We start from the raw sequence: 17307 nt of genomic DNA, 5'->3' as shown, positions 1-17307 counted from the left end.
TTACAACAGGCAAGTGGTCTTTGCATAACCATCTTTTGATGATTCTTATTTATTAAAGAACATGTTCTTATTTTGGTAGACAGACGGAGGCACAGGAAGTATACTGTCGATAGCTAGAGCTGTAGTGGATGGGGCTGGTCTTTGTTTTTCTGCCTCACAGGAAGTGCGATACACATTCATGAGTAATGGGTAGACATAGCTTCAGTTTCTTTCTCAAGCAGCTTGTCTTATTAGAGGAATAGCAACATGTTATATTTGATTTAAAATTTTTCAGTTTTTAAAGATATTTTTGTCTAACAAATACTCTTGTTGGAAAATAGTTGTTTTGTATGATGAAAGTTAGTGAAAGTGTCTACCACCTTTCCATGTTATTCTGTGTAACGACCAGTATAGTTGAATATAGTTGTCAGTCATCTACTGTGCTCCTTTACATGATTGTGTAGGGGCGCACTGTGATAGAATATCTAGGTTTGGGTATAAAATCTTGTAAATTCTAAAGTATTAGGAAACATTTTTTATAAATGCTCTTTTGTAAACTCTTACACTTGTTACACTGACATTTTAAAATATCCTTTGAAGGAATATGCTAATGATTTAATTGTGATATAAAGGGGAAAATCACCAAACACACGAGGAATCGAAAGAACTAGAGAAAACTTCCAAAACACAAACTTGAAAGTAAAAATTTAAATAGCTACATTTAAGAGAGTTTATTTATTTGGAAATCAGTTTAGAAAAGAATTGACTATTTTAGAGGATTTTAAAATTAATTTAAAATTATAAAGTATATAAACTAATCTCTTATGGCCACGGATTTTATCAATAAATGTTTAATTGACTGACTCGATCCTCTAATTTAACGAGAAGGCTTTAGCGAGTTAAATGTCAAAGTTATAGGAAGATAAGGCCTGGAGACTATGATTTCTGTTCCAGGTGTGTCCCAGCTCTGCTGTGATCCTGATGGTGTGAATGGTCAGGGAAGCCTCCAGCAAATGCCTGTGATGGTCCGTGCTGTAATTCTTCAAATTACGGCATAGCATGAAGAACATTTAATGTTTAGAACAGACTTGAGGAACCGAATCTGGTTTCAGTTTGTTCTTGAAGACGTCTGTGCATGCCCATCCTCATCCAGCATCCGTTCTCCAAACCTCTGCCTTGTCAGGCTCTATGTTGTGCTTTGGGAGTAGTAAGCACTGGATGAGGGACTGCAGATGAGAAAGAGTTATGCTGTTTAAATATCTTGACACAGAAGTTTGCTTTTACAAATCTCTGTGTAGTTATCATCCAGTATATTATACAAGGATGCTTTTATTTGATTCTCATAATAGAAAAACAAAAGAAACCCAGAACATTCTGTACTTTTTTTTTACAATATAACATTTCATTTCCCGCCTGACTGGAAAAGCCCTTGCTGTGATGGAATTCTAATTGTCTATGAAAACTCATTGTCTTTTTAAATGATTATTTTCATAGAGGTGATCATTTCTAAAGTAAATTTTTTGTTGGCTATTACAGATTTTACTATTTCCCTACTTTCTCTCATGGTATTTTTTCAGTATACAAGGCTTAGATATGAAGAAAGGGAAAAGAAGATACACCCCAACTTTAGATGTGCTTGAGAATATCTCAAAACTCTACTTTTCTCTCACTTGAGTAAGAGCTAGCCCAACTTTGGGGACTCTCCTCTTTATATCTATTTTGTCTTTAATAAAGTTAATTTATTGCTGCCTGTTTTACTGGCTGTAAGAGTTCATGAGTTCCATGGGCTTCCTCTAGCCTTTCATTTTTCAGAGATGCCGCCTCTCTCTCTGTCACTCTCCCCATGTGCTGTATTAGCAGCATTCTTTTCTGTTTCTTTATTGCTAATGAGGAGTGGCAAGAAATGGCGCACTTTCCTTTTCATCCTTTGACGTTGTCTACCGTTTATCCTACTCCTGAAAAGCCTTGCCTCTCCCATACTCGAGACAGTGTTGTGATATGCAATACTGAGTGTGTTGTCCTCGGAGCTGTTCTAAACTTTGCTTGTATCATAAGGACTCGGTGAACTTTGAAGTGAATTATGATCCTGACGCCCGTTGCAGATGCTGTGCTTGAGTAGCCTAGAGTTAAGGTAAATCATGTCTGGAACGGGTTGTTTTGCTCACTTTATGTACTCTTTGAGGCATTCATTGGCTCAGCGTGTATTTATCAAGCACGTACTATGTACCCATATCATGCCGAGAGCTGATAATATAATGACAAATTAGAAAACACATATTTCAGTTTAAAGACACACATTACTTTGACAGGCTCTTCTGGTCTGGTATTATTATAGATGTTGACAGATGTTATAAAGAAAAGGAACAGTTGCACTTGAAGAGATTGACATGACAGCCCTAGTTCATTGAATTGGGGAGATAGGCCTGTTCTAGGCATAGATGCAGGGAAAGTAAAGTGTTGACCTTTGTAGTTCCCCAGAAATTGCCTTTTTATAGTAATGCACAGAGTTTTAAGAGCTCAGTGTTCCCTGGATTAATATGGCTGTTCCCTTTTGGCCTGACTAGAACCTTATAAGATGTCAGCCAATGGAGTGCTGAGCTTTAGGTTCACCAGCATGAGCAGCTGCAGAAGCCAGAGTTTAGTCTTTGTTTTCTTCATATGACTTACACATGCTTTTGTATGACACTTTTTGTTTCTACTTTAAGTGATAAGTCAATTAGGGCACAATTTAAAATACCATAACAAAAAATTCAGAAGTTTTGATCCATACTTTTTATTGTTTTATTCATTACCAAATGGCCAGATCTGAAAGTACAGATATAAGAAACATTGTACAGACTGAGCAGGTTAGTTATAGGAATGTGTATATACATTCCATATATTCTTACATACATATACACACACATATATATGCATATAACAACTATTAATGAAACTATTAATGATATATAATTATTTATTGTATAATAATTCAAAGGAAAGCTGTCGAGAACTGTAGGCACCTTCCATCTTCAAGGTATGGAATCAATTCCACGGATAAGGTACCTGTTCATTATTTGTTCTCTACTTCCTAAGAAAGGAGAAATCCAGGTAAGGTACACACAACCTAGTTCATATTCCATTTGCTTGGTTCTACACCAGGTCACAAGGGAAATAACTAGGTTATCCATGTATTATTCAAAATTTGGGACTAACATTTACAAGATATTGAGGACTGATACATGTGGACTGACACAGCTGAAGTGGACATGACTTTGATCAAGCTTGCATACTATTTTTATCAGCACAAAAACTTAGATAAGGCTTTCATAACACAGCTGAGTTCATCATGTCCTTCTATAGTGGTGGCCTACTTAGTGTGTCTAAGTATGCCTCTTTTTAAAATTATGGTTCCATTTATATATGTGTGTGTATGAGTTCTCTCTATATAAATATAACCTGCTCAGTCTATATAGTGTTACTTGTGTATTTCCTAGGTGACTACTTGCTATTGGATAATTAATTATGTTCTTCCCACTTAGCATTTCTTAATCACCTGGAGTTCTTCGTCTAGGGTCGAGGGCTTGGGATTTCCTCTGTCCACGTTAGCATGCCTATTGGTATTATTCTTACTCGACTTCTGTTTAGGCATTCATGTTGGCGAGACTTTATGACTGTAGCTTCTAACATTTGTAGGAGTCAGAATCTTACAGGAAACTCCCTGTTCCTTTGGCTCTTACAATCTCTCTGTCCTTAGGTTCAAGAATTGTCTAGTAGATGTATCAGTTGGGAATGGGCTCCACAATTCTGTATATTGATGAGTTGTGGTTTTCTGTAATGGTTTCCTTGTTGATAGGTGAGAATAACACTTATAATTAGTACTTAGAATGTAGTTAGGTATTCTGCTGTTTTAGTGAGATGTGGGTTACACTACCCGTAACTTAATTATCCCTGGTAGTTAGCCATGAAATGCATGCCATTTATGCTCCCTTAGGAGAATAGCCATGCCATGCTGATCACCGTTGCTCCCTCGGGGTCAACATGTTGAGCTGCTCACTGTTGCTTTCTTAGGGCCTCCATGCCATGCTGATCACTGTTGTAGAAGAACACTTTTATTCTTGCTGTTTACCATGATTCAGAAAATAAAATAGAATATCTAGGTAAGGGTTGTTATTTTTCTTCATAACAATGATACTGTGGCCATGGATTCACCTATCAACTGTAGAAATGAAGAGAAACACCCACTGTTTCTCTGCCAAACACCCTGCAGATGTGTCCGTCCGCACAGACCTCTACCAAACACCCTGCAGATGTGCCCGTCCGCACAGACCTCTACCAAACACCCTGCAGATGTGCCCGTCCGTACAGACTACTGACTTCTTTGCATCATTATCATGCACACACACTCTTGCACTTCATTGCTAAGATGGAGAATGTGAACAGCCTGACCATGGCTCCTTGGCCAGGGATTCACACACTATTTTGTGCACTAGTTGATAAGACCAGGTCTTCTGTTCTTTGCAAGTTCTTGCTATAAGAACCAGTCACTGAGGCAGGGCGGTGATAGCGCATTCCTTTAATCCCAGCACTCGGGAGGCAGAAACAGGTGGATCTAAGTGAGTTTTAGGCCAGCCTTGAATACAAGAGCTAGTTCCAGGACAGGCTCCAAAGTTACATCAAAACCCTGTCTCGAAAAACAAACAAACAAATAAATAAAATTTAAAAAATTCCTGCTTCTAATACTGTGAATGACTGTGTGAATGCCCAATTCTCCTTGTACAAGGAGAGAAAGTGTCTATTTCTAAAGGTTTTTTCCATTAATGATTTTTTTTGACCTATGTATATATAAATAGGTGGAAAATATATTTAGAGGCAGGAAATGGTCTAAAAATAAAGTTTAATAAAAGCTGTGACATAATCTTTAGCAAGTGAAGGGTCAGTATAGCTCACTTTCTTAAGGAAAAAAGTGATTCGTGTTTTTTCAGTGTAACAGGATTTGTGATAACAACCCATGACCAAAGTCCTAAATATTTCTTGTGAACTCAGAGTTGCACGCTAATAGAAATTTGCAGGCCCAGAGCAGGATGTACATTTATTTCATACCTAAAGATAGAAGCTTGGAACAGAAGTAGAAAATATTATTTCAAAGAGCAGGTGCTGAAAAGGGTGCAGAAGAGACACGATCAGATTATAGATTAAAAACTGCTAAAAGCTAATTAGCACCAAAGGCAGTGGTAACCATTGTTGATTTACAGCAGTGATTTAAAGGTCAGTGAAAACGGCAAGGTTTGATACAGTCAGTTTATATTAGATTAATACACTTATTCCTAAAATGGATTTTTAAAAGCAATTTTATTTTGATAGACTATTATTGAGCACTTGTATTCACACTTAGAAGTCTTGAATTCAGTTGCTCTTCTGGCTCCTGGAAATCAGATCTAGTGACAGTTATGTTGATCTAGAGCAAGCCAAGAAAGTACATGAAATAATATAGAAACAAGCAAAGAAAAAGCATATTTCTTACTAGGAAGTTTTGCATCTAATACATTTATATAAGGTTAGATAGGACTTACCATAGCACTAATCAAGAGAAACACAATGAGATCCATATAGGTCATCACAAGTTTTCTGGAAACTACATAAATTCAAAGAATAGACAAAATTGGTATAATGATGTGTTTTATCTTCCTCTGCTCAGAACAGTGCTTTAAAATCTAGTCAACATAAAATTTGTTGTGAGTTTCTTTGTGTACAGACTCTTGTAGATGTGAGGCTTGCTTTATACTTGGAGCAGGTGTGAACTTGGATGGGGACATTCTTTTGCTCATGTCCCTAATGGCTGCCGTTTTGGAAAGCATAGTTATAGAACAGGAGCTTTCTTTTTTCTTTCTTGTACTCTGGATACTAAAAGAGCTCCTACACGATCACCATGTGACTGTCTTTAGAAGTGAACGTGCTGTCTTCCTTTGGTTGGGAAGGGCTCAATGCTGGGACTAATTCTCTGGAGTAGCTCAGATAAGGCTGTTCTGTTCAGGGCATGGTGAAGGGAAGGCTGGGGAGTGTGTGATGCTCCCCATTCTGTGAACATGTGCCTACTGCCCAAACAGTTCCATTTGTTGTTTCTGAAAAGTACAACTTGAAGAACTTTATTTTGCAAAGATACAAGGCATAGCTTTTGTAAATAAGTGAAGTTTTTGTTTCATTTTTCTGTAGAAAAGTTGGGAAAACCTCATTCTTTTAGTTCTTTTAATGTTCTTAACCATTGGATGTATATATCTTATAATCTTTATTTGGAAGGACAGTAAGAGAATATGTATTTTGTTATTTGTTTCTATTTTTTTAATCTAGAAAAGTACCGTTTCAAATCAGAATAAAGGACATTAAATCTGAAGTGTGTTTGAACTGCATTATTGTTTGGATATTTGGATTACCCAAACTGAGTTTAGATTTTAATAATAAAAGATTTCTCTGAAATGAATCTGGTTTAGCACTTTTTGGTCAAATGAATTAGGCTCTAAACTTTTATCTGAATCTGTAGAGCTTGGATATAAATGGAAAAGATCACAGCTATGGGGAGAAGACCTATACCACAAAGGCCTTTCTGCATAGATTATGAATACCATAACTCAATAATTTTTCAAAACTATAGTTATAATTGGACCCAATGGGGGTCTGTTTCTTTGATGAGATCACAGTAACTGTGACTTTACACTGGAAAATGTCACTACTGTGAAGGTTTATCACCTGTAGAGCTGGTCTTTCCTCTGATGCTGTGTTCATTTCTCATTAGCATTATTCAAAGTTTAGTTGTTAATTAGGTTCACACTTCAATTACAATCATCATCTACAAGAGTAGTCAGGACTGCTTGAACAAAGAAATAAAAATATTCCCCTTTGCACATATTTAAAGGATAATTGGTATTATTTTATTATCTGGTAGTTTATACAGATAATATTGTGTTCAGGGAGCAATCTAGTTAAAACTTGTCTCTAAATTAGTTTTTATTTCCTTAAGAAAATAGAATGCAACCTCACATTTTTCTATTTAAAATGTATCGATAAGGAATGTATATGAAATTTGTTTTTAAGTGTACAGACTATGGTTTTTCTATTTTGATTGGAAGTAGTTAGTGAAATAAATAAAAAGATAGCATCCTGAGTATGAGCTCACTTACATCTGTGAGTCCACTGGCCTCTTACACTCCATTTCTAAAATGCATAGCACCCGAAATTGGACTAGGCGTGAAATATTGTAGCAATTGAACAGCTTTTCAAATTTTTCATGTTATCGTATAAAAATTCTGTGTTTGCAGAATGTGAGTATTTTGTTCTGCTTGCTGGTTGGTGTGGCAGTGATCCGGAGCTCCAGTCTAGGACATGGCAGTGGCACACCCTGGACACTGCATTTGTATCACAGCTTTGCCTCTGAGTAGCCACACAATGAAAGCAAACTGGTTCCTATCTTTTGTCCCAAGTTTCTTCATTTATAAGCGATGAAATGAATGTTTTTCTTAAAATGTGGTGAAATTGAACTGAGACAATAAGTAACATTTACTTTACATAAGTTCCCATTTGTGGCCGGTGTGACTTTATCTCTTCTCTCTTTCTTTCTGATAATGATAAAAAGAGAAAATTACTTATGCAAATGATGCTTCCAAACAGAAAATAAAATTGTAAATGATCTTGAAGGACTTCTAACAAATAACAATACCCAACAGAAACGAAGGCAACTGAACCAGCTTTATCTCTAAACAAGTAGACACACGTTATAATTGCTAAAAATCTGCAGGAAAGTGCCGCACAAGCAGTTTACTGTAAATAATTAAAGCTTATTTATGTCAAGAGGCCTTGGGAAAAAAGAGAGCATAAACCAATTTGCATTAGCACATTACTATCCTCTCCAGCTCTCGTTTCAATTAGCAGAGCAGCAGGTGCTTGGTGCAGCTAAAAAGATAAGCTCTCAGGGAGGAGGATGAATTTTGGCTGACCTGCAGACATTGCGCTTTGCCTGCTGATTGGGTTCGTACCTTGCTGTACCAATTTCTGAGGTGTTAATTTAACTGTTCCTCTCTGCCATGCAGGTCTCGGCCTTGAAAAATAAGCTGAAGAAGCAGTCCACGGCTACAGGAGATGGAGTGGCTCGGGCCTTTCTGAGGGCACAGGCGGCTTTGTTCGGATCCTATAGGGATGCTCTGAGATACAAGCCCGTAAGCATTCGTTTCATCTCTGTTGTAACTGATTTTCCATGGCCCCTTTGAATGAAGCAAGGAAAAGGAAGCATCTTCATATTAACAAGTGAAGGAAGTATCGTGGCTGCTGTTTAAAACTCAGCAGAAATGTGCTTCAGTGCGTGTTCTGCTCTAGTCCGTCAGCTGCTGTTTCAGCCTTTTCATTACTCTTAGCTGATATTCCCCAGGATCTTTAGCCTGTCACCTATTGAAAGTTCTAGAAGTGGATTATTTATTTTTGAGTGAATTGATAAATTATATTCAAGCACTAACAATCATTTAACTGATCTTATACCAAGAAACTCATGGGGTAGGAGAACTTAATTAATAGCTTAGTTATGGCAGGTGTAAAGTGGAAGGTAAGAAAGTGAGCACTTTAAAACGTGGCCATATTTGAATATTTTTTTTCTTCCTGGTTTATAACAGTTTCTGAAATGTGCTTGCCTATTTAGCATGTCTTAGTCCATCTTGCCATTTATTCTAATTCCCTAAAAAGATTATTGAATTATGTTTAAGAATTTAGCTGAGTCAAGTGCATTTGTTTCTCTCTACAATAGTCATTAAAAGCTGTTTAGGCAGGTTTTACAAACAATTTTTGTGAGACCATTCCATGACCAAATGACTAAGCTTATTATGTATTTTTACGTTTGTGTTTTGTGTGTGTGTAGGCATGTATGTGCCACAGTATGCATGTAGGAGTCAGAGGGACCTTCAGGGTCTCACCTCTTTCCTTCCACTGTGTGAGTCCTGAAGAGTTGGCTTCAGGTTCTTGGGTTTGGTGGCAAGCTCCTATCTCTGGCCCAGATATATACATTTTAAGGGCTAAACACATTGGGTTAATAAGAAGTTACACAGAGGCCTGCCATTGATAGAAATCCATTGCTAGGCTACCTTTAACCCTTACTCTGTAGAATATTTGGAAAGTGAGAATTTTTATGCCATCCTGGCCTGTCTTCCAAAATTGATTTGTTGACCTCTTGAACGTTACGAGAAATAACAAATACAGCTATGCAATATTCTTTCTAACCAGTCTTAGTGGTTCCCACCATGTAGCTCTCATGCATTTCAAGGGTTTTTGAGCTACAAGAGAAGTTTTAAATGGATAATTTACCTCCTATTTCTAGATGAATACATATATCTAGTATTTGTACTTCATCCACCTGCTTTGTTTCACCTAAACAAAATACCTGAGCAAAATCAATTATGAAAATAAAATAAAATAAAAAAGCCAGGTGGTGGTAGCAGTGCATGTCTTTAATCCCAGCACACAGAGGGCAGAGGCAGGCAGATCTGTGTGAGTTCGAGGCCTGTCTTGTCTACAGAGTGAGTGCCAGGACAGGCTGCAAAGCTACAGAGAAACCTTGTTGTGAAACCCACTCCCATCCCCCACTCCCACCCCCCCAAAAAGAAAAGGTTATGGGAAGGTGGAGGGTGGTCCTATTGCTTTTGGGAACCTGGTATGGCAGTGCCAGATGACAGGGACCCAGGTGAGGAGTAAAGCTACACACGTATTGACAGGACATGATGACGAGAAGAGGATGAAAGGGATGGATCTCTATGTCCAGATGACCAGAACACCTCCTACTAGGCTTCCATGTCATTTTAGAATCTTCCATTTTCTTCATGGAATGAAGTCCATACTTAGCACAAATAGACCTTAGGGAGACAATTCTTCCAACTATGGCACATGCTAGTCTTTCTGAAATATGTGTTACACATTTGAAGGTATTATAGAATTTCAAATATTCTTTGAAAGAATGGAGATGATCACCCAAATACAGTTAAATGCCTTATCATTCAAATTACATAACTCAACTAAAGAAGGTGAGCCTGAGAGATAATCATTTTTAGATATTTAATTTATTGAAATCAATATTTTAAAACAATAAGGAAATAAATGGAACTTGAGCATACCACTTTGCTTGTTTTTCTATTTTTTTGCTACATTTAAGCACACACTTTTCTAAACTAAATTTTCACTTTTTAAATTTGTAGAAGACTTCAAGTGTGAAGAAATGAATAAGTTAAAATAAAATGATTCAGGTTCTCAACATGCTGGATGCTGGATAAGATAATGTGCCCTAACACTAGCAAGAATTGCCTCTGATTGTAGAGCTTAATATTTACCCATTAGAGTTTCTTTGGGCACATAGGAGAAAAAGGTTTCTGTGGCTCAGAATTCAATGATCTCAAAGCCGTATTTCCCAGTGCCTCTTGAAATATATTACTTTATCATATAGTATCTTTCCTGTTCATCAGTCACATCTTGTGAATTGTTTTTGTTTGTTTGTTTGTTTTATAAATTTTCCCTTGATGTTTACTTCTTTCTTTGGTTTTACTATAATATATTCTGGGACCTGGGAAACAGTATTTTTATTTTGCGTGCCTTTATGTTTCTCTGACAGTCATTGGTTAAAACTTAATTTTTAAAGATCTTCACATTTAGATAAATTTCCTTTGTTTTCTCTTCATGAGGAATAACTTTTACTATTTTAAAGAATCATATTTGTTAAGGAAAACAATTTCATTTTCTTATAAATGAAATACATTATTAGATATTGTCTTTGTTACTTTCTATTGCTGTAGCAAAACACTGAGACAGAGGCTAGAGAGGAATTTATTTAATTTGGCTTATGGTTTCAGAAGTTTAGAACCCATGATGGAAGAACAAAGGAACAACTGAACATTCACATAGTGATCCACAGCTCTGATCCTGAGAGCAATCAGTGGAGATCAGATGAGTCTTTTGAAGTCTCAAAGCCCTACTCTAGTGACATACCTCCTCCAACAAGGCCATAGCTTCTAATCCTTCCCAAACAGCTCCATCAACTTGGGATCAGATATTCAAATATGTGAGCCTTTGGGGCCATTCTAATTCAAACCATCACATTCTTCTCCCTGGCCCTTATAAATTTGTGACCATATCATAATACAAAATGCATTTTGTCCAACTTTAAAAGCACCCATAGTTTTTCACAAATTCAACACAGTTTAAAAGTTCAGTGCCTCTTCTGAAACTCAAGACAGTCTCTTAACTTTAACCCACCATAAAACAAAAAGCTATGTTACATACTTCCAACATACAGTGGCACAGAATATAGGAATTTGGACACAGTGAGGAAATACTAGACCATCATAAGACTGAAGCCCAGCAATACAAATTCCAAATCCTGTAGCTCCATGCCTGATGTCAAAGGACTCAGGTGGCTCCAGTCTTCCAGCTTTGCTATTTACCAGCAACATACTTCTATCTCTTCCACTGGTTCCACTTCATGATGCAGCTCTCCTTGACAGATACCCCATGGGGCTGGCACCTGTAATATCGTGGGGTCTTCAATGCAAACCAGAAATCTCATAGCTTCATGCAGTGACCCCTCAGGGTTTCCGTTCAGAGAGACCTCTGCCACATGACTAGGGTCAGTGGCTCTTCTAATTGTGGAGGAACATTCCGTAAACCCTTTACTTAGTATCTTTCATGGTTCTGTAGGCAGATCCATGTGGTGGACACTCCAAGTATGGCTACTAACTTTGGGTGAACCCTGCCATCCTTGAGCCACATCCCTAGCAGCTTTGATTTTTTTATTTCTGTTTTTCTTTTTCAGAGCAGAAAATTCCTTTGGCCTTTTCACAAGTTGGAAACTTAGCTGGGTGGGTGTGGTCTTGCCCTGAGTTTACACTCCCTTTATTCCATTTCAGATTAGGTCTCTCTTTAGCCTTTCAATCTTTTCAGCACAAACTTTGGCTTCAACATTAATTTTTTTTTTGCCGGGTGGTGGTGGCGCACTCCTTTCATCCCAGCACTTGGGAGGCAGAGGCAGGCGGATCTCTGTGAGTTCGAGACCAGCCTGGTCTACAAGAGCTAGTTCCAGGACAGGTTCCAAAACCACAGAGAAACCCTGTCTCAAAAAACCAAAAAAAAAAAAAAAAAAAAAAAAAAAATTAATATTTTTAGTTTTCTTTTGCCTTTTAAGCTGTATATTTTCTATTTCTTTTTGTAGACCTGCATAAGTGTGATTAGTAATAACTGTCAGTCACTAAGGAAGGCTTTGAGATTAAGACTCATGCAATTTCCCATGTGTGTTCATTCTCTCTGTCTCTGTCTTCCTTTCTCTCCTCTTCCTCTCCCTGCCTTATGTTATGGATCAAGATGAGTTAATTTTAGGTTGTCTTGAAATCATCTCTACCAATGAAATTAGTTCATTATTTTTTAATTTAGTTATGGGTAAATTCTTAGGACAAGGGCAGAAAGCAACCACCTTCTTTGCCAAAATATCAGAAGAATAGTCTCTAGCCAATTGCTGATATTGTTCCTCTCCAAAACCTCTTGAGCTGAGCCTCCGTAGTTCACATCAGTATTTCTGTCTTCCCAGCTCCTACTAGGATGATCTGTTGAGCCATTCTTGTAGTATTCAACTACTTTCCTATGCAAGTCCCATAGCCTTCTATATTACTCCAAAACCAGCATTATCTGGTCCATTAATAACAATAGCGCACTCCCTGGTACCAACTTCTGTCTTGGTTACTTCTCTATTGATGTGACAAAAACATTATGACAAGGGAACTTATAAAAGAAATCATTTAATTTTGTTTATAGTTTCATCGGGTTGGAGTTCATGATGGTGGAGCAAAAGAAAAGTTGAGAGCTCCATCTTGACCCACAACCACAAGGCATAGAGAGAGAGGTGGGAGGGAGGGAGGGAGAGAGAGAGAGAGAGAGAGAGAGAGAGAGAGAGAGAGCGCACATACAGGGAATTATACGATTCTTTTGAAACCTCTCAACCCTCCTCATGTGACACACCTTCCCTAACAAGACCGTACATTCCAATCCTTCCCAAACAGTTCTACCAACTGGGGAACAAGTATTCACATATGAGCCTTTGGGACCATTCACATTCAAACCACTGTAGATATTATCTTTATATATTACCCAGTACATAATTTATTAAAAGTGTTCACTTGCTTATTTTTATGTTAGGCCTTATTTGGTCATTTATATATTTGACCGTTCTCTTTGAAAAATTTTGTTAGATATAAAATAAAGAAAGACCAAATATAGAAGTTGTAATTACTTCACGATCTTATCTCTTTTCATAAATATATTTGGTGTGTCTAATAGAGCACAGTTGGAAAGGACGAACACTCCGACAAGTTTGAATAATTATGATTTTTTGATTAGACATTACTTTTTAAAATTTTTATGATCGAAGCCTGGGGGCAGTGGTACATTCCTGTAATCCCAGCCCTGAAGAGGCAGAGGATCACCTCTAGTTTGAGACTAACTTGGTCTATACAATGTTCTAGGCCAGTAGCCAGGATTACATAAACAAGACACTGTCTCCAATGGTTTAGGAATGTTTATTTGTAGGATAGTTGATTTTGTCAACTTGATCAGATTAAGAAAGAGCTAGCAAGGCATACTTTTTGGTGTGTTTGTGGAAGCTTTTCTTGAATGGACTAAACAAAGGGGAAGACCCATCCTGAAAGTGTTTACCACCCTCTGGTCACTGGGGTCCTGTCCTAAGGAAAAAGGAGGAAGCCAGCTGAGCACTAGCATTGCTGCTTGTTTCTCTGCTTGCTTATTGCTGTGGTGTGAGCATGCAGTCTAACACCCGTGCACACATGGAGTCACAGTCGTTAGGACTGTATTTATAATACCTGCACATGATTAATCCAGCCAACAGAGCAGCACGAATGGTGAAAGTCTCATGAAATCCCATCTGGAACTGAGAATCCAGTGTTCACACTAGCAGAACTAAGTGGATTCAGAGGTGGGGGCCAGGGCAGGTACTACTCGGGCTGTAATAGATGAACCTGCATCCACAGAGATACTGGCAACACTAAGTAGACTCAGTGCATGAGACAGAAAGAGGGTGTGGGAGGATGGTAGGGAGGGAAGGAGGCAGTGAGAGAGGGAGAAAGAGAGAACACGCAAGCCAGGGCATATGAATTTTGGGGTGGAAAAAGTCACAGGGATAGAATGGGGAGAATTTGAGGAGAGGAAGTAGGGGCAGATTTGATCAAAGTATGTTATAATGCATGGATGGACTTTTCAATAAAAGAGTATCTGATTTATTGGGAGCCCACCAAGGCTAGCTGGTCTGGGACTGAATAAGCATGGGTTGATTCCGGACTCTCTGAGCATGGCGGACAATGAAGGCAGATGAGAAGCCAAGGACAATGGCACTAGGTTTCGATCCTAATACATGAACTGGCTTTGTGGGAGCTTAGCCTGTTTAGATGCTCACCTTCCTGGAAGTAGACAGAAGACCTTCGTCTTCCCGCAGGGCAGAGAATTTGGACTGCTCTTCAGTATCAAGAGGGAGGGGGAATGGTGTAGGGGGAGGAGAAGAGGAGTGGGAATAGGGGGAGGGAAGTGGGGGGAGGGGGCAATATTTGGGAGGAGGGGAGGGAAATGGGAAACGGGGAGCAGGTGGAAATTTTAATTAAAAAAGAATAAAAAAAAAAATAAAATAAAAAAAAAAAGAGTAATCACTTGGACAAATAGGAGAGGATTTTGTTTTCCTTTATATATAAGGAAAGTGCTACAGTGTTCGTGATTGGTAGTGGTGTGTGTGTGTTGTTGTTGTTGTTGTTGTTGTTTAGCAATGCTATGGCCATACAGTTCTCCTGCAGCTAGTATGTAATAAATCTGATGTTAGTCTAATAAATCTACATATGTCATTACCTTTCTCTTAATTTTATAATTCTTCTTTTATTATTGATTTTGATGTTGAAACTAATGTACCTTTGAGTTCTTGTCCTAGTATCCCTGTGGTCCTGGTCATGTGGTGTCCTGTATTAGGATGCACTTGCATATTTTAGACCTTGTAGTTTTCAAGTCTATTATTTCATTAAATAGTTTTTTAGGATTTTTATGTATTTACTTCCAATTAGAGCTCTTGTGAGATATTTGCTTGGATAATAGTTTTCCATGTTTCTTCCAGGCTTTCTTTCTTATAATTAATTCCCTTGTCTTTTTATCTGACTTATTTCAAAGTACCTATTCTCAAATTTATAATCCTTTTCTTCTGCTTGCACTGTTTTATAAAACTTTAAGTGATACTTTTAGCTCTAAGATTTCTGTGACTTCTTGTAATTTTTAATCTTTTTAACTTTCTCTGTTACATCACTCATTCTGTTACTTCACTCTATCTTTTTCCATATTTGTGTGTCTTCTCTTTGAGGTACTTTTTTTGAATTGCTTTTCAGGCATTTTTTTTTATTTATTGCACATTTTTCACCTATTTCCAGAGAATTATTATGTTCTATTGGAGGTGTCATATTTCCTTGTTTTTTCATTTTTCTTTAAATTTCTTTGTCTTTAGAAGTGCTTTTTTTTAAAAAAAAAAAATTCATGTTTCTTTTATTCCCACTTGGGTATTTGCATATCTAATTCAACTGTCTTTTCTATTTTTATGGACAATCTTTTATAAGAGAAGGCTTTTGTTCCTGTGTGTCTAACTTGCACAGATAACTAGGACTGTGAAGTGGGGTCTTTGCTGGGATGTACCCGACTGTGCCCATTCTGGCAGTGGTTTTTTTTTTTGTTTGTTTGTTTGTTTTTTTGTCAGAATGAGTACAGATTTGAATATGTGAGGTAGAGAAATCTCCTCTGCTAATATAGAAGATTAATGGCTCATTCTTGTGGGAGTGCAAAAGACCAGAATGCTAACAGAAATGCGTATACTGAAGGCCAGCCTTTTGATATTTCAAAAACAAAAGGATTTTTACTGAGAATTGCACTATAGACCATTCATGTTTCATTCTGACAAAAATCTGCCTCTATTTTGCTCGTGTCCTGAGATTTTGAATGTGACTCTGTTTGAAATTGTGCACTCTCTCACGTTTGGAATACAAATATTTGCGGTGAAGTTGTACATTTCACATACTATATGGACTCACAGTTAGATTGCCTGTAGACATAGAAAACAACATTGGTCTTTTGAACAAATTTGAAACTAACAAGAAGGAGAACTTTGAAGTTGGACTGACTGACTACACCTTTTATTATGAGATGCTGTGAACCTATGAGGGGTAGACTAGACGATTACAGTTTGAACCTTAAATATCACCCATCAGCTATTCGACTACCTGCTCTCTAGCTTATGGTGTAGTATTATGAAGTCAATTATAAGACAATGGGAATGTTAGGAAAGGGGCACCAAGCTAAAGGAAGTAAATCCTTTGGATAGGCATTGTGAGCTGTAGGCCTGGCTTTCTCTGCCTCCACTCCCACCCCTTCTATATCTATCTATGTTAATGAAAAAATTATATATTGTATTCTGATTACACATTCTGCTCCCCCAGATCCTCTCAGATCTCCCCCAACACATACACAACTCTATGCCCTTTCTTTGTCTTTAAGCAACAGGAATACAAAAACACCCAAAAACCAAAAGCAAGCTCCAAACATAGCACTGTACTGTGAAACAAATGAGTCTGCAGCCATTGAGTTTGTTTCATTTTGGCCATCTACTGCTGGGCATAGAACCTATTCTAAGGTGTGGTTAATATACCCAGGGATGAAAACTAACTTTTCTTTTGCAAATATGTATTAATTGCAAGTAGCTTTTGTTGTAGGAGGCTGCTTGTTTGTTCCTGGCAGCTCAGCCCCAAAATAATCACACAGAAACCATATTATTTGCAATACTCTTTGGCCAATAACTTAAGCGTATTTCTGGCTAACTCATATCTTAAATTAACCCATCTCCATTAATCTGTGGATCACCAAGAAGCTGTGACTTAAGGAGTAAAATTCCGATGTCTGTCTCCTGTGGGGTTACATGGCTTCTCCTTACTCAGCCTTCTTTCCCCTGCATTCAGTTTAGTTTTACCACCTATCTCTATTCTGCTCTGTGCAGGTCCAAGACACTTTCTTTATTCATTAACCAATAAAAGCAACACATATACAGAAGGACTTCCTACATCATTTCCCTTTTTCTGTTTAAATAAAAAGGAAGGTTTTAACTTTAATAAAATTACATACAACAAAACAGGTATCAAGCAAGAATTACAGTTATAATATTTGTATCTACTTTATCTTTCATCCTAACTAAGGAAAACTATAACTATGTATTCTTCAACTCCATCAAAAACTCCAGAAGGATATAATATTACCCAA

At 37.5% G+C, this 17307-nt stretch overlaps 1 protein-coding gene across 3 annotated transcripts in view; it reads left to right on the top strand.

The window, feature by feature from the left end:
• The window catches only part of Dennd1b (DENN domain containing 1B), a 231217-nt gene that overhangs the window by 135753 nt on the left and 78157 nt on the right, over window positions 1-17307 (top strand). For all 3 annotated transcript variants that reach the window (XR_009057142.1, XM_057769835.1, XM_057769834.1), the window contains one exon: window positions 8040-8165. Coding sequence is in view for 2 of the 3 variants with exons in the window: in XM_057769835.1 (XP_057625818.1) it covers window positions 8040-8165 (126 nt within the window). In the remaining variant the exon portion in view is untranslated. The remainder of the gene's footprint in view (window positions 1-8039; window positions 8166-17307) is intronic.

Source organism: Chionomys nivalis, chromosome 5, assembly GCF_950005125.1.
Source record: "Chionomys nivalis chromosome 5, mChiNiv1.1, whole genome shotgun sequence".
Taxonomy (NCBI): domain Eukaryota; kingdom Metazoa; phylum Chordata; class Mammalia; order Rodentia; family Cricetidae; genus Chionomys; species Chionomys nivalis.
Note: the sequence above shows the minus strand (reverse complement) of the source record. Positions and strands in the feature narration are given on the sequence as shown.